The sequence below is a fragment of the Bubalus bubalis genome, chromosome 1 (assembly GCF_019923935.1).
Source record: "Bubalus bubalis isolate 160015118507 breed Murrah chromosome 1, NDDB_SH_1, whole genome shotgun sequence".
Taxonomy (NCBI): domain Eukaryota; kingdom Metazoa; phylum Chordata; class Mammalia; order Artiodactyla; family Bovidae; genus Bubalus; species Bubalus bubalis.
The window spans coordinates 47,306,428-47,325,057 of record NC_059157.1 but is presented as its reverse complement, the minus strand read 5'-3'; the positions used below and the strand labels follow the sequence as shown (position 1 = coordinate 47,325,057).

Below are 18,630 nucleotides of genomic sequence, written 5' to 3'. Positions count from 1 at the left end.
CGTGACTCCGATCTGTGGGCAAGTCCCTTCACCTCTCCAATAAAAGTTCCTACCTCCAATTGAGGGTGAAATGAGACCATACACAAGGCATAGAAGGGTCTCCATACATGCTAGCAGGGGAAAAAATGCCTGAGTTAGAAGCTTCCTTAAAGGGGTAAGGTATAGTGTTGTTTTGCGCTCAAGGCTGTGAATCAACTACATTAAACAAGGTGTTTTTAAGTAGAAACACACATGAAGCAAGGTTATGTATTGATGGCTGAGGAAAATGTTGTGGCCGAAAGCTCACCTAACCCAGCATTTCCGTCAGGAGCAAAGATTCAGAATTCACTAATTTGGTCTTGGGGAGGCTTTACAGATTCTACAGCAAAGGAGAACTGACTGGGGCTTCCCTGGTGGCTCAGTGGTAAAGAACCTGCCTGCCAATGCAGGAGACATGGCTTTGATCCCTGATCGGGGAAGATCCCACATGCCACAGGGCAACAAAGCTCCAGTGCCACAACTGCTGAGCCTGTCTCTAGAGCCTGGGAGCCACAGCTACTGAATCCACGTGCCTAGAGCCCCTGCTCTGCAATGAGAAGCCCACACACTGCAACCAGAGAGGAGCCCTCGCTTGCTGCAACTAGAAAAAGCCTGCACAGCAACCAAGACCCAGCACAGCCAAAAGTAAGTAAATAAAAATTATTTTTAAAGCAAGAGAATTGACTGGATTTGGAAAGCTTGAAAGCTTAAAGCATAGGGGAAGGAAAAAGAAGAGGTGGAGAAATATTTTGGGTTTGGTCCAAATGAAATTGAGGGCAGGGGAAGAACAGAAAAGTTCACTGTCTTTAGGTATGAAAGAACCAGGATGGATATATAGTTCATTTTAAATAAAATGCAACCATAATAAAGGCTATTTATAGGAAAATGGGGGTGGACTGTGAAAACAAAGATGGCATCACCATTTCCTTAAAAAAGAACTGTTCTGGGATTAAATGAGCATGTTCTGATTTTCCTCAGTAATTTTTCAGAAAAGCATTCAACCTATCCATCATGTTAGGCTACTCCTTTGTTTTCAAAGAAATAAGAAAAACAATCAACAAAGGGACTAAAATAATAATTTCTGCTTCAATCCTCCCAGTTTGAATAGATGATACAGTGAAGAGAGTGCTCTGAAATAAGAGCACAGGCTGTTAAAACCAAATGTGACTGTTAGAGAGGGATAAAATTACCATCAGATGTTTCTCCCTCAGGATTTATTAGGGTGTTATTTGAGATGAAACTGTCTAACAGTAGCCCCTCATTTTTATAAACTTTAAACAAAATCAAAATGAGTGTGTGGTGATAGAGTACAGGAAAAGAAAAAGGGGGGATACATCTATAAGGTTGGCAGAGATTTGATGTTTGATATGAGCCAACTAAATACAAAACAGAGCAATGAAATTGCTTTAAAAAAAAAAGCAAAAAAAAAAACGGGGTCAGGGGTCAGAGTTAACATTATGTTTGAAAACCCTCCCATCATGGAAAACTGCAGCGAACCTGAGTTCAATGCATCTACAGCAAACACTAAAAAAAAAAAAAAAAAGGACTTCCCTGTAGCTCAAATGGTAAAGAATCTGCCTGCAATGCAGGAGACCAAGGTTCAATCCCTGGGTCGGGAAGATCCTCTAAAGAAGGGAATGGCTACCCACTACAGTACTCTTGCCTGGAGAACCCTATAGATAGAGAAGTCTGGCGGGCTATAGCCCATAGGGTCGCAAAGAGTCAGACACGACTGAGTGACTAACACACATGTCAAACACCCTGGGGTTTCTTGCACAAGCAGCAAATGCTATAAGGCACTGATCTTCCAGTCTGCAATCTCTGCTACCTCATTACATTGATACACGTCAAAAATTTATATAATGGAAAGACGCAGCATCTACAGCAACAACACAAAGTATACAACGAGGGCTCAGAAACAGTGTAACTAATAACATATAATGCTCTGCTAATGTTGGTCCTACACAAAACACCAAAGGACACTTGGATTCAATAGCCACTGAACCTGTGTTAACAGGGAGATTTTAAGGGAATCACATGTACCTTTAAAGGTTTACAAAGGAGTCTATTTTGACAGTGTCTGATAAGGGTCTGATAACATTATCTTTTTTTTTTTTTTAATGAGGAAACAAACAGGGAAATCAAGTGATTTGCTCCCAATTAAAAAACAAATTCATGACAGAGTCAAAAATAGAAAAAGCAGCCACTATTTCAGTCAGCTTTCCCTTCATTAGCCTTCACACTGCTGCTGCTACTGCTGCTAAGTCGCTTCAGTCGTGTCTGACTCCACAAGGCTCCCCCGTCCCTGGGATTCTCCAGGCAAGAACACTGGAGTGGGTTGCCATTTCCTTTTCCAATGCATGAAAGTGAAAAGGGAAAGTGAAGTCGCTCAGTTGTGTCCGACCCTCCGTGACCCCATGGACTGCAGCCCACCAGGCTCCTCCGTCCATGGGATTTTCCAGGCAAGAGCAGTGGAGTGGGGTGCCATTGCCTTCTCCGAGCCTTCACACTAGCACCTCACAAATCTGAGAAGAATATATTTCTCCCAGGAGTTCACTGCCGGTCCAGTGGTTGGGACTCCCCACTTTCACTGCTGAGGGCCCAGGTTTGAGCCCTGGCCAGGGAGCTAGAATCTCACAAGCTGAGCAGTTGTGTCCCCTGCGCCCAACAGGGAATCTATATATATATATATAGATTTTGTAAAGGGAAGTCACTTCTTTGACCAGGTCCACTGGGAATGACTGAAACCTGAGCAGCAAGCCAAATTGTAGAGTTTGTTTTCTCCAACAGATTTAACAATATTACAATGTGTGAGAAGTAATATTTATTGCAACAAGTTACAAGGGAGCGGAAACATTAATTAGTCTTACAGTTTATTGGAAGCGAGACAGTATTTTTGAAGGAAAAAACAACAAAGAGAAAGTGATTAAACAAGATGATATCAGACAAAGGCACAGCATTCCACAACTGCTTCATACTCTGTGCGCGGTAAAACCTCAGAGAGGAGAGATGTTAAGCAAAACACGGCTTATGTTAGAAGCTGCATATAATATCACTAATATTATTCTGTCTTACAACAAAAGGCTCTAGAAAAGTCCCTCTGGAGGAAAAAAGTGCAACAACAACAAAAAACCTGTTGAAAAGTGCAACAAAAAAAACAAAGGAAAGCCAAAGTAGAAATAAAGACCCAGCTCTCCCTTTGAAATCTCTCAGGGGAATACACACAGTGCAAATACAGTATTTCACACTCAGCAAAAGAAGCTTTTGACTGGAGTAAGAACTTTCAGGTTAAAGATGTATTTTGCAGGGAGAGATCACCTAAAGTTTTGAGAGCTAAAGCAAAGACAGACTTGCAGTCAAGTCACTGAGTGGATGAAATGCCTAATTTTTCACTAGGTCATGATGATCCCCTTTGGGAAGTGTGCTTTTATCCTGAATCTAATTATTCCACTTTTTGTTATATGGTTCATGCTTTTAAACTGCAATTGTCTTCAAACTGCTTGATATAGAATTTGGTAACATCAGATAATAGTAGGCTGTCAAAAGACAACCGTTTAAGCTGCTTTTGTTAAGAAGCATGTTGCTGAGCTGCCTAACAGTCTTTTTACATCAGCCATGTAAAACTGAGCTTATGTGATCATGTATTACCCTTTCTCAAATAAAGTCTTATTAGAGGAATTGTTTTTTAGAACAGATTTTCAAACTAGTCCTTCGGGCATTTTTAAAAATCTTCATATAAAAGTCCACTTTTTTTATACATAAGAACAAACATTTTTCCTTTAAAAAAAATCTCATTTTTAAGCCAAAATAAATTACAACTTGCTAAAATACCCTTTTTAATGGCTCAGTGCTTATTTCAGATATGTGGAGCTGTATTTTTTGCACATCTTTGAAAATCAGGCAAAGTAGTTAATGCTACAATGACCATGATGATACAACCCTGGCTCAGGGAACAGATTAAGCTTTAAGTCTTCAAGAATAAAAAAACTGACACTCCTCATCTCATCTATATAGTCTTATACTATGTACATATTAACAATCTAATTCAATGAAAAAAAAAGGACAGAAATTTCATAAAACTATTTAAAAACTCAGGGCATAAAAGTGTAAAGAGACAAAACACTTAATGTACAATCTATTCCATTTGGCAATGTGTAAACTATACTGAGATAAAAACTTATCTACAGATAGAATATAACAAAAGGAAAACGTGATTTGAGAAGTGATCTCAGGTCCACAGCTCTTCAGTTCTTCCAAATTTGTAGATCAGAGTGCTGGAAAGATATTAAAATAAATCGTGAGGTAAAATCACATAGAAACACAATAGAGAATTCATTTTCTAAATATGCTTTGATGGGTACCTCACTGATCCTTTCTATCAGCTTCTAAAAGTAAAGACTGTGGTGCTGTTGGTCTGAATTTACTTGTTTATAAAGCAGTCTGTGGGCCTCATGGCTGAGTTTAATATCTTCTTAAAGCCTGAAGTTACTGGATAGGACACCGGTAAGGAAAGAGCACATTTCTCATCGTGGCCAGCAATAAGGTCACTCACATCTCTAGGGTTCTACAATATCTGAGCTACAAAAACTGAAGCATCCTAAAACAGACCATGACGCAATTCTTCATTCATTTACAGATAGTTACTGTACAGAGTGCTGGCTGGGCATGAGGCACCTGGCTAAGCACTGGGAATGGGACTGTGAGCCAAAACTAGACAAATGTACTCACCAGTGGGAGAAAACCAAATCCCAACTCAGTGATACACATGGGACTAAGAGAGAGAAATACAAGGATCGGACCTAGTTAGAGGTCAAGGTTTTCCTAAGGAAGTGATGACTGAACTGAGATCTAAAAGAAAGGAAGTGTGGGACTTCCCTGGTGGTCCAGTGGTTAAGAATCCACCTGGCAATGCAGCGACATGGGTTCGATCCCCAGTTTGGGAAGATCCCATATGCCACGGGGCATCTAAGCTTATGCGCCACAACTACTGAGCCCACGCACCTAGAGCTCGCACCCCGCAACAGAAGCGGCCACCGCAGTGTGAGAAGTCCCCACTCTCCACAACTAGAGAAAAGCTGCCCACAGCCCTGAAGACCCGGGGGGAGGCAGGGAGGAGAGGAGGAAGGAAGGGAGGAAGAGAGAGAGGGAAGGAAGAAAGAATTACCTCAGCAAGGCATGAGGGGAAGAAGGAAAGGGCAGAAAGATAGGACACTCTGGGACCAGGAGTTTGAGCTCTGGGTACACTGGCTGTGTTAGATTTGAAACATCAGCCACTCAGGAAGGGATAAGTAAGAATCCAATACGTGGTCTAGACACAGACATCTGTGGCTCCCTGGGCACACAGGTACTAACTGAAGTCCCCAGCAAAAAGGACCTCATCGAGAGAGGGAAGGAGTCGAGAAGAGGCCTAGAGCAGAACCTTAAGAAACCTCAACAGTGAGTGGCCAGGGCGTGGCGGACCAGCAGGCACAGCAAACAGAGGAGGAGGAGCTGCCCTCCGCACTCAGAAAAGGCCCGGCACACAGGAAGCACGGCTGGCTGCGTAACTTGCTGGCCTCTGGGCGGAGCACACAGCTGGTGCAGCAGCCACTGCCCACGTGAGCACAGGCCTTTACACACACAAGGTTTCTGTTCAACCAACTGTCATTTACACAGGCTCATCTGCCCCTGCAAAGGGCTGAATCTGAATTTAAATTTGATCTCGAAACAGTGCCTAAGACGTCTTTGTGCAAATTGAATGTATTCCCAGAAGGGTGTCAGTCATGTGCCAAGAAATACAATCACAAGACGCAGAAACAGCCACACATCTTTCAAAACCAAGAGTGCCCCAGCCACAGGGCAATAAGAGGGAACCCAGGCACAGGGGTCTCCTGAGGTGAGCAAACAGTGTCGAGAGTTCAGGGAGGCTGAGCAGCCAGAGTGTGCAAGGTGGAGGACAGAGAGCTAGAGGGTAGGGCCCCATGGGCTTCTGCCGAGTACTGACAGTAGATGCGTGTGTGGAAACTACCCAAGAAAAGGGAAGGAAGCATTGGAAAGAACCATTCCCAGAGCTCCCAAAGGGCTGGGAATACCTCACAATCTCATAGCAGAGTGGACACCTCAGAACACATGCGGCATCAGGAAGAACACTCAGAAGTGCTCTCTGCCTTAGCAAGGGGGCCCTATTAGTCCCAGACTAAAGCTGCTCTGGGCCTGCCTAACAAAGCTTAAAAGCAAGATCCAAAGGATCAACGCGTTTCCAAATGACTGAGCTACATTCAGAACAAGGCTCAAAAACGTTTAAAGGAACACCCAAAAGTCCAGCCCCCAGTCAGCCACCAGCAAAGAGCAAACAGAGAAAGAGACCCAGAATGAAAAAAGGAAACAGAAGTAATCAATAGAAACAGACTGACAATTGATACAATTAGACAAGGACATTGAAATAGTTATAAACATACTTCATATGTTCAAGAAGACAGAGGAAAAGCATAAGCATGTTAGGGAGAGACGTGGAAATGGTGAAAAAAATTAATGCCCAAATCAAGTTAACAGAGATGAAAAATTCAATGTCTGAGATGAAAAACACTCTGGATGGGAGTAACAGATTAGATGTGATGGAAGCAGACATCAGTGAATTTAAAGATGTAACAGTGGAAACTAACCCAAATGAAACACAGAGAGAAAACAAGAAAAGAGAAGAAGACTTGGTGGGCAGAAGAGCAGTGGTCGAGAGGTAGGAAAAAAGCACGCAAAGAACGAAGCACCAGTGAGCTGTGGAACGACATCTAGCAGCCTAGTACATGTATAGCTGGAACCCAGGAGGGAAGGGTGGACAGAAAAAAAGATCTGAGGAAATACTGTCTGAAAAGATTCCAAGTATGGTGAAAACTATAAATCCACAGATCCAAGAAACTCTGTGAACCCCAAAAGAAGAAATATGAAGAAAACGACACCATAGCCCTCCATAATCCAACTCCTTAAAACCAATGATGAAAACAAACTTCTTCAATGCTTAGATCTTAATGCTTCAGTGAGTGAGGTGTAGGGTAAGGGGTGTAATTTTATAAATGATGCCTAAAGTACCTACCGATCTTTACACTAAAGGACATTTTCATCTCAAAAAGCAAAGGATACAGGCTTCATTTTGGAAGCTTTACAGAAGATTACCCCTAAAAAACACTTCTGATCATTTTATTATCTTACTTAAAGTTATCTTAAAAAACTTAAAAAAAAAAATTTAATTCCCTAATCAGGTTTTGTATATGACATGCATATTATGTATTAATTCTAATTTTTTTTTTAACTGAAGGTACATGATATGGCTTCTTAACAAAACACAGCCTATGGCAACAGCAGTCTGGTGGATCCAAATCTCTGTTCTGCATTTGCTTATTAAGTGAACTTAAGTAAGCCTCTGAGTCTTATTTTCTCATTGATAAAATAGGAACACCATCTGGTTCACATACTTAAGACAATTACACGGGAATTTAAAAAGTTAACATACATAAAGCATCCAGCTTAGGTCTTGGCATATAGCAGGGCCCCTAATTAAGTGGTTTATGTATGCTTTTATGTGATAGTAGAACTTTCACGTTTTAAAAGAAGTTTTATATATTGTAGATTTATACATGTTTCATTGCATATGCTGCTCTTATAATAAAGATGATGTTTCTGTAAATGGTATACATGTATAGTTTAAAAATTAGGCAACTTACCTAAAAAATATAAGTGCATTTTGAAAAAACACAGCTAGTCCTGGATAAACATCAGTATCTGCACACACAAAGTAAAACAGATCAGAAGATTACAAAAGGCAAAGGTCAGCAACAAAGTATTTGTGACATTTATAATGCTCTGTATATTATAAAATAACTACTATTATTCATTAACTCCAAGCAATCCACAATGAGGGAATCCCCTGGCAGTCCAGTGGCGAGGACTCTGCACTTTTGCTCTCAGGGCTCAATTTCAGGGTTCAATCAGTTCATGGAGCTAAGATCCCACAAGCCAAATGGTACAGCCAAAAAAAGAAAAGAAAAAAGAAATCTACAACAAAACTGAAATAAGAAAATGCCAACCTTATTCTCTCAAAACAAAGGATTACTTTCATTCTGGATAAAAGACAAAGAATTTACTAGATTTTCTTTTCGTCTTAAGTATTTGCTATGTTTTCAGCTACATCTGAACTGCTGAGGAAGCAGCAGCTCATCCGTCACGTCCCATGGCCAATAAATACACAATGTCAGAAACACACAATGTTAGAAGTACACAATGATAGAAATATACAACGTTAGGAATACACAATGTTAGAAAGATGCAAATCACATTTTTGATGATCTAACAAAGTCTGTTCAGCTGATTTTCCTTCATGAATTTAGGAGTTTTATTTCATAAATCTGACACATATGCAAAAAGAATCATTAGAATTCATCATCATATTCTCCTGGAGAAAAGAGTCACTATCTTTCTAAGAAGGAAAAAGAAAACATTGGAAAAGATTCAAATTTTTGTGGATATTAACTTTTATAAAACAATTAACATTGATTAAAAATACTAGGTAGGATGAAGAAATATTCAATTTGTAGCCTTTGAAATCACAGCAAACAATACAGCTACATGGTTAAAAGCTCCAAGTTTGAGCCGTACCCAGGGATCTGAATCCCAGCTCTACCACTGACTAAATGCATGATTATGGGCAAATTATTTAACCCATTATCCTTTACCTTCCTCATCTGTAAAATGGACATTGTGAGCACACCTACCGCACAGAGTGTGACAGGTGTAGACTGTGCACAGCACTCATGACAGTGCTTGCTCAGGAAGCACTGTGTGACTGTCAGCTGCGACTATCAGTAACAGTTCCAGGAAACCTGTACACTAAAAGATGTGAACTATGTGTTAGAAATGCTCTCTGAAGTAAATGCATGTTCAGTTTGCAAACTAAGATGTAGACATAGGGAATTCCTTGGTGGTCCAGTGGTTAAGACTCCGAGCTTCCACTGCAGGGAGTGCGGGTTCAATCCCTGGTCAGGGAACTAAGATCCTACAGGCTGTGTGGTTTGGCCAAAATACTTTAAGTATATGTAATAAGCAGTGCTGTAGGAATATGAAAATGAGATCCATAATCAAGAAATTCCTCAGTATATACTGGATCTTTAAAGACTAAGATACAACCACTAAAGGGAATTCCCTGGCGGTCCAGTGGTTAGGATTCTGCACTTCAACTGGTGGGGGAAGGAAGATCGCACGTGCTACATGGAACAGCCCAACATACGCTACATGGAACAGCCCAACATATGCTACATGGTACAGCCCAACAACTGCAAGCTCCATAGTATTTTTAATTTATTAAAATAACACATTTTAGATATATTTGGTGAGTGGTATTATTTAAACATTAGTCAACCACTGACCTCTTATACCTATTTATTTTGCACAAAATGAAAGATGAAGGTATTCCAAAATCTAATACTGATCAACCTATGATACTTAAGGGATCCTATCACTACATTAAAAGGTCAGCTGGGGGTCAGAACAAGGAGAAGTGACAGTTAAGCAGAGTGACAAAGAGATTCCAAAGACAGAGGCATCAGATGATGAATAAAGTGTTATCTGAAACTGATTCTATCTTTGGCGTGAAGGGGGAGAGCCAGTGAAAGGTTCTTCTGATGCTTCCAGGAGTACAGGGTACTACTGGGTCCTGCTTTTCAAAACCTCTCACCACCTCCCTGATGAAAAGCTGTGGTAACTGAAACAGTCCCAAGACTCAGAATGGTGTACTAAGAGCTCACGCCATTGCATTAACAGTTTCTACATAAAGGCTACACACGTCTTCAATCTTGCACTTAAAAGACTCCTCTTGTACCTATGAATGAAAAATTAGAGACTGGGGTTGGAGAGGAGACATATCAGTGGACAGAAAGATACTGGCGTCCATAACACCTTATCTTGAAATCCTTGGGGCCAGACATGTTTTAGAACTCAGAATTTTTCAGATTTAAGAATCATAACACAGGGCATAATATTACATTGCACCTGCAACTGGGTTTGGACCAGTATCCCACAATCAAACACAACCATATTCCCTCCCATAATAAAACATCTGAATGCTTATTAAAGCAAATAAAGATAATAATGAGCCCCAGGTCAATTTAGGTCAGGTTTTGCTGCCAAGCTGGTTATGAAATTCTTGACCTTCAGCACTTCAAGGATTTTCGAGTTGTGTATAAGGGGGCTGTAGCCCTGTGCAGGGTTCCCACTTTTAAGACCATGACCCTCAGTAAAAGGCCTCTAGTGTAGAGCCTGGCTGCTTAGGGTAAGAAAGGAAGGAGAACCTTGAGAGATAGCTGAGAGTTACCTGGTCTTGTCAGTGGCTTGGATTTCCCAGCGAGCCTACCCTACTGCACTCAATGACCCCACAAGAAAGTTATATTAAACAACTTTTATTTTTACACAGAGTCTTAGCTTGAAGCTGAGTAATTACACTAAATTTTACTCCATGGGGAGATAACAGACTAAGCCACATAGAAAAGACATATCTGAATCTCTCCTACAAAAGAAAAGAGGAATAAATACTTACTCTGGGTAACATAGGCACCAAAGAGAATCCACATAGAAGCAATCAGTGACCCAAACATCAACATGAAACCAATGAAGAGCCAAACTCGAGCACCTGTGTGAAAAGCAGGCTTCATGATTTGCTCATTTCCGCAGTTCTATGTCTCAGGAATACATAACACTAGAACACACAACTTAATATACACTGTGCCTATCAAAGACAGTCACGTATTTATATACACCTGCTTTAACAATTAACTGAATGAAGATTTAAAAAAATAAAACTAAAAAGGGTAAAGCAATACTTGGGAAGGGAAAAAGGGTAAGTTGCTGTTCTACTGGCTAAAAAAACTAACAGCTGAGTAAATTAAAGCAGGCAGGCTTCATAAGTCTGCCTACTTAACCAAACTGATTAATTGAACCCTAACTGAAAAGTTACCCTCTTATATATTATCAAAGTAATTGTTCTATTAGAAGTAACAAATGTATTTCAGACAGCCATTACCATACAGGAATGAGAGACTGCAAATGAATAAAGACCATATGTCCCCTCTTCATCAGTATTAATTTCGTGTTACTACTCGATATGGTACTAACAGCAGCCATATATCAGTCTCTCTTATGGCTGAGGCGGCAACTTGTGCCATGTATCCTTGAAAAGTTCAAGGACAAAAGCATCTCTTCAACCCCTCACTATGTAGAATTTTTGAATTTATACAACACAGAATCTCAATACAGTGATCATCTGGACATGTGAGTAGATTCAACACACTTTTAGGAAAGCAAGTTAGCATTTCTGCCAGACCCTGATCACAGGTATACTGACAGCCTGTCACCCTGTGGAAGGGTTTGAATAAAGCTCCACTGGAATGAAAATAAAACCCAAGCTGATTTCCATAATAGCTAAACTTGCCTTCATTGCAGATATTCTGTTACTAAGTGAACAGAAATTCATATATTTTGGACACCAGATAAGCAGCAAGCTCAAAGCTCAGCATGGCTGAACAGCTGATGTTTGAAAAAAACGGGTCTCCAGATTATCTCAGTTTTATCATAATACTAAGCAGATCTCCAGAAATATACAGTAATGTTTAGCTCCTTGGAGAAAGACATCTTCCAAATTCAATCACAGCTTTTTTCTAAAATAAATGAAAAGGAACTACCAAAACTCTTTGTAATTATTTTCCTTCATGTCCTTTATATGTGACCACTCAAAACTCTTCTGATAGAACAAGAAAAAAAAAACTTCCCTTAAAAAATGAGTATGCTTTTGTTTAACAAAAAATAAAAAACTAATATTTTCCCTTTTTTGCTTTGACTACAAGGAAGCTCAGAGTCAGGTTAATAAACAATTAATAAGAGTATCCATCTTGTCCTAAATTCTAAGTACAAGATCTCCTTTCTACCTGGGGTTCCTGTTCCTTCTTATTTAACATTCCCATTTGTTGTATATTTATTGCTTTGATAACACTCTCTTGCAAATTACTCTGGGAATTAAAGAAGAATAAATTACAAATAAACTGTTAAAGTAGTATGAAAGTGTGGCAATAACTGAGCATGCCTATAAGACGGTCTGCCCTTAGTTTCTGAAGTACTAGACAGAACTTGCACTAAAGGCACCATGTATAAACTGTACTATGAACTTTAACTGAGTAGAGAATAATCATGGAATAAAATGTAACAGTCACTAAGAGGAAAAAGTACAGGCTTTGGAACCAGACAGACCCAAGACAAATACAAGTTCTACCTTTAAGCTAAAAAGCTTTGGGTAAGTTACAGCAGACTTTTCTATACAAAATAGATAATAGTAACATAATCCACAGCAATGTCTGTGGAATATATTTTTAATGATCAAATAAATAAATGTGTGCTCTATGCACAACATTTTCATTTGCTAATACATGCTCTTTTATTCTTCATTCTCACTCATTTCTGACACAACTTGCCAAAGCTGGGGCACAAGACATGCAAGTGAGCTGCTGCTGCTGCTGCGTCACTTTAGTCGTGTCCAACTCTGTGCAACCCCATAGACGGCAGCCCACCAGGCTCCCCGTCCCTGGGATTCTCCAGGCAAGAACACTGGAGTGGGTTGCCATTTCCTTCTCCCATGCATGAAAGTGAAAAGTGAAAGTGAAGTCGCTCAGTCGTGTCCGACTCTAGCCACCCCATGGACTGCAGCCTACCAGGCCCCTCTATCCATGGGATTTTATAGGAAAAAGTACTGGAGTGGAGTGCCATTGCCTTCTCCCATGCAAGTGAGCATGTACACACAAACATACACAATGCACTTTTTAAAATAATTTTTATTTATTTTTATTCTTGGTTGTGCTGGGTCTTTGTTGCTCTGTGGGCTTTTCCTAGTTGCGAGTGGGGGCTACTCCCTAGTTGCAGTGTGGGGGCTTCTCACTGTGGTGGCTGCTCTTGCTGCGGAGCTCGGGCTCTAGGGTGCACGGGCTTCAGTAGTTGTGGCTCCTGGCTCTAGAGCAGCGGCTCAATAGGAGCTCCATGGCATGTGGGATCCTCCCAGGTCAGGGATCGAACCTGTGTCCCCTGCACTGACAGTGAATTCTTTACCACGGAGCCACCAGGGAAGCCCCGCAATGCACTTTTAACTTAGGTTTGCCTGTCATTTGTCACTATCTCCAGCCTCTCCAATTCTTCAAGGATCACAATGCAAGTGAAACTGTAAAATCTGCATCAGCATTTAAAGCATCAGGTGCAAAAGAAATCTTATCTGTCCCCCTGTAACTGGTTCAGTTCACTTAGCATCACATCCTCCAGGTTCATCCCTATTGTCACATACAGCAGGATTTCCTTCTTCCAGCCCCATGCCCTCATGTGAGGTATCTAAGACAGTCAAGCTCACAGAAACAGAGAGTACAGTAGTGGTTGCCAGGGGCTGAAGAGGCCAAGTGGGAGTCATTGTGTGGGTACATGAGATTCTAGAAAGGGCAAAACTGCAGTGACAGGAGGCAGATCAGTGGTGGCCAGGTAGGGGAAAGGGGATTAAACTCTCTGGAGTAATGGGAATATTCTACACTATGACTGCAGGTGTAGTTACACACTGCGTACATTTGTCAAAATTCAAATTGTACACCTTAAACTGAACTTTATATTTCATATAAAAGTATCCTCAATTACACTGAGTAAATGGTAACAGACAAGGAGACTAAACGGTTCTCGACTGGATACAAGCATGACACAGTGGCTAAAAGCGTAGGCTCTGAAACCAGCCTGTCAGTGTGTAAATCCTGGCCCCACCACACTTGCTTTCTGACTTTGGACAAGTTACTTGAGCTCTGTGCCTTAGTTTCCTCATCTAAAATTGAGGACAAGATCGCTTAGCTCCAAGGACTATTGCAAAATTAACTGAGTTAATATGTGTACAGAATTCAGGCTAGTCTTTGGTACACACGAAGTATTCTACAAGAGGGGAATGGCAAACCACTTCAGTATTCTTGCCTTGAGAATCCCATGAACACTATGAAAAGGCAAAAAGATATGACCCTGAAAGATGAACTCCCTAGGTCGGTAGGTACCCAAAATGCTACTGGAGATCAGTGGAGAAATAACTCCAGAAAGAATGAAGAGATGGAGCTAAAGCAAAAACAACACCCAGTTGTAGATGGGACTGGCGATGGAAGTAAAGTCCAATGCTATAAAGAACAATATTGCTTAGGAACATGGAATGTTAGGTCCATGAGTCAAGGTAAATTGGAAGTGGCCAAACAGGAGATGGCAAGAGTGAACATTGACATTTTAGGAATCAGTGAACTAAAATGGACTGCAATGGGCGAATTTATATCTACTACTGTAGGCAAGGATCCCTTAGAAGAAATGGAGTAGCCCTCATAGTCAACAAGAGTCAGAAATGCAGTACTTGGATGCAATCTCAAAATCGACAGAATGATCTCTGTTCATTTTCAAGGCAAACCATTCAATATCACAGTAATCCAAGTCTATGCCCCAACCAGTAAGTAACGCTGAAGAAGCTGAAGTTGAATGGTTCTATGAAGACCTACAAGACATTCTAGAACCAACACCAAAGAAAGATGTCCAAAAGTAGGAAGTCAAGAGATACCTGGAGTAACAAGCAAATTTGGCCTTGGAGTACAAAATGAAGCAGGGCAAAGGCTAATAGAGTTTTGCCAAGAGAATGCACTGGTCATAGCAAACACCCTCTTCCAACAACACAAGAGAAGACTCTACACATGGACATCACCAGATGGTCAACACCAAAATCAGATTGATTATATTCTTTGCAACCAAAGATGGAGAAGCTCTATGCAATCAGCAAAAACAAGACCAGAAGCTGACTGTGGCTCAGATCATGAACTCCTTATTGCCAAATTCAGGCTTAAATTGAAGAAAGTGAGGAAAACAACTAGACGATTTAGGAAAGACCTAAATCAAATCCCTTACAATTATACAATGGAAGTGACAAATAGATTCAAGGGGTTAGATCTGATAAGACAGAGTGCTTGAAGAACTATGGATGGAGGTTCGTGACATTGTACAGGAGGCAGTGATCAAGATCATCCCCAAGAAAAAGAAATGAAAAAAGGCAAAATGGTTGTCTGAGGAGGCCTTACAAATAGCTGAGAAAAGAAGAGACACGAAAGGCAAAGGAGAAAAGTAAAGATATACCCATTTGAATGCAGAGTTTCAAAGAATAGCAAGGAGAGATAAGAAAGCCTTCCTCAGTGATCAATGCAAAGAAAGAGAAAACAACAGAATGGAAAAGACTAGAGCTCTCTTCATGAAAATCAGAGATACCAAGCGAACATTTCATACAAAGATGGGCTCGATAAAGGACAGAAATGGTATGGACCTAACAGAAGCAGAAGATATTAAGAAGAGGAGGCAAGAATACATGGAAGAACTATACAAAAAATATCTTCATGACCTCATGACCTAGATAACCATGATGGTGTGATCACTCACCCAGAGCCAGACATCCTAGAACGCGAAGTCAAGTGGGCCTTAGGAAGCATCACTACGAACAAAGCTAGTGGCGGTAATGGAATTCCAGTTGAGCTATTTCAAATCCTAAACGATGATGCTGTGAAAGTGCTACACTCAATATGCCAGCAAATTTGAAAATTCCGCAGTGGCCACAGGACTGGAAAAGGTCAGTTTTTATTCCAGTCCCAAAGAAAGGCAATGCCAGAGAATGTTCAAACTACCGCGCAATTGCATTCATCTCACATGCTAGCAAAGTAATGCTCAAAATTCTCCAAGCCAGGCTTTAACAGTATGTGAACCATGAACTTCCAGATGTCAAACTGGCTTTAGAAAAGGCAGAGGAACCAGAGATCAAATTGCCAACATCCATTGGATCATTGAGAAAGCAAGAGTTCTAGAAAAACATCTACTTCTGCTTTATTGACTACACCAAAAGCCTTTGACTGTGTGGATCACAACAAATCGTGGTAAATTCTTCAAGAGATGGGAATACCAGACCGCCTGAACTGCCTCCTGTGAAATTTGTATGCAGGTCAGGAAGCAACAGTTGGAACTGGACATGGAAAAACAGACTGGTTCCAAATTGAGAAAGGAGTATGTCAAGGCTGTATATTGTCACCCTGCTTGTTTAACTTATATGAAGAGTACATCATGTAAAATGCCAGCTGGATGAAGCAAAAGCTGGAATAAAGACTGCCAGGAAAAATATCAATAACCTCAGATATGCAGATGACACCACCCTTATGGCAGAAAGTGAAGAAGAACTAAAGAGACTCTAGATGAAAGTGAAAGAGGAGAGTGGAAAAGTTGGCTTAAAGCTCAACATTCAGAAAACAAAGGCCATGGCATCTGGTCCCATCACTTCATGGCAAATAGATGGGGAAACAGTGGAAACAGTGGCAGACTTTATTTTCTTGGGCTGCAAAATCATTGCAGATGGTGACTGCAGCCACAAAATTAAAAGACGCTTACTCCTTGGAAGAAAAGTTATAACCAACGTAGACAGCATATTAAAAAGCAGAGACATTATTTTGCCCACAAAAGTCCGTCTAGTCAAAGCTATTGTTTTTCCAATAGTCACGTATGGGTGTGAGAGTTGGACTATAAAGAAAGCTGAGTGCTGAAGATTTGATTCTTTTGAACTGTGGTACTGGAGAAGACTCTTGAGAGTCCCTTGGACTGCAAGAAGATCCAACCAGTCCATCCTAAAGGAAATGGGTCCTGAATATTTACTGGAAGGACTGATGCTGAAGCTGAAACTCTAATACTTTGGCCACCCAAAGAACTGACTCCTTGGAAAAGATTCTGATGCTAAGAAAGATTAAAGGCAGGAGGATGAGGATGAGATGGTTGGATGGCATCACTGACTTGATGGACATGAGTTTGAGCAAGCTCCTGGAGTTGGTATTGGGCAGGGAAGCCTGGTGTGCTACAGTCCATGGGGTCGCAAAGAGACGGACATGACTGAGCAACTGAACTGAACTGATTTGAACTGAATTCTACAAGTGCTTGCTATTATTCCTAATCATCCTTCAAAATTCCTTTCCCACGTATTCCCAATTTCTGACTATAATTACAAGTTACCCTCCCTCATCCTTAAAGGCTGGAAACAGGATGTCTAGTCCTGTACTTTTCATATACAGCAAGAAAATTCCACTGGAAACAAACCCATGGATTCTAATAGAATGTGTTATAGTCGGAATAAAAGAAAAATACTATTGGATGACAAATCAAAAGATTTTAAACAAAAAAATGTGTATGTAGACAGCATGATTGTTCTAGATACTTTCGTTGTAGTCTATGGGTTGGTTATTCAGGTGATCAGAACTAAATGTGAAAAACACTGTAGCCCTAAGTTTGATCTCTTAATGTGTTCATACTTTGGTGTTATATAATCACAATCAGCTATACTGTAAGTAATATTATTGGTCAATATTTGGGATAAGAATAAATCCATCATTAGTACAGGAAGAATAACCTGGAGTCAAGATCCACTGATTCTGAATGATATATCTTATCTATATACTATGGGCAATATAACATGACAAAAACCAGTAACTTCAACTTTCTTAAAGTTTTAAATAACGACAACTTTTTTTAAAAGCAAAACTTTAAAAATTCTACATAATCATTACCATCCCTAAAGAAAGACTCACAAGAGGCGTTGTTTTTTTTCTACTGATAGATCCCTCTTTCACTAGCATACGGTAACCACTCAAAAGGGCCTTACCTGTTCTTCCTAAACAGCCGCTCTCGTAGCTGTCACCCCTCACCTGAGCGTTGGACACAGCGTTTATCCTGAAACAATACAAAATCATCCAATAAGCTTTCAGGCTGCTAAGAGTCACAGATATTCAGAAGGGAATATCTTCTTCACAAGTCACTTAAAAGAGAAACATTTTCTAACTAAAGTCAACATCTGAATAACTGAATGTATCTTTTAACTTAAATGTCCTAATGGATAGAAATATTACAGTAGTCTTACTTTACTAACATACACCCAGAAAAGGTTTAATTTTCAGGGATTACTATCACTTGCCTCCAGAGATTATGAAAGAGACTTCCGTTTTCTGATTTCCTTGCCTATTTTACATGAGTGGCCCGCTGTGTATGACCCCATTTTAAGGCTCTCACTATAACCAAGAGCTCAAAAGTTTCTCTTTGTGTTAAAAGTCAAGTGACTTTCTCTCATCCATTTCTCAAATTCAAAGAACATGTGGTTTATGTATAATAGGCTCACTTTATTCAGCTTCTCTTTCCACTTTTGTCAGAGCAGGTTCATTTGTAGCAGGAATTGTCTTTACTTAGCATCCTGAATGAATATAAGTAGATCCATCTTCTACAAATTTAAATGTTTTTAAAGCTCCTGACTATAATAAAATTATATAATCTTATTTTAACCTATTTTTTAAATTATTAAAAGACATCCATGAAAAACTTCTAAACTCTTAGGAAGTGACAGAATGGCTAAACCTGAAAATGATTTAATAAAAAAGAAAAGCCATAGGTCAATCTCTTAATTTAAGGTTAATCCTGTCCTCCCCCAAATACTGGCAAATACAGTCAAGTAACACATTTAAATAATATTCCATGGTAAAAGATGAATATATG

General features: G+C 40.1%; 1 protein-coding gene across 2 annotated transcripts in view; it reads right to left on the bottom strand.

Moving 5' to 3' along the window:
• Nucleotides 1-2,827: 2,827 nt before the first annotated feature.
• TMEM50B (transmembrane protein 50B) overlaps nucleotides 2,828-18,630 on the bottom strand; it is a 37,040-nt gene continuing 21,237 nt past the window's right edge. Inside the window, exons 4-7 of one of the 2 annotated variants that reach the window (XM_006048241.3) lie at nucleotides 17,750-17,817; nucleotides 10,577-10,669; nucleotides 7,713-7,770; nucleotides 2,828-4,292 (exon numbers count right to left, since the gene is read on the bottom strand). In XM_006048241.3, the coding sequence (XP_006048303.1) occupies nucleotides 4,247-4,292; nucleotides 7,713-7,770; nucleotides 10,577-10,669; nucleotides 17,750-17,817 (265 nt within the window). In that variant the 3' untranslated portion in view covers nucleotides 2,828-4,246. Of the gene's footprint in view, nucleotides 4,293-7,712; nucleotides 8,875-10,576; nucleotides 10,670-17,749; nucleotides 17,818-18,630 lie in introns of those variants that run through there. The other variant, XM_044939497.1, reaches the window with a different exon arrangement.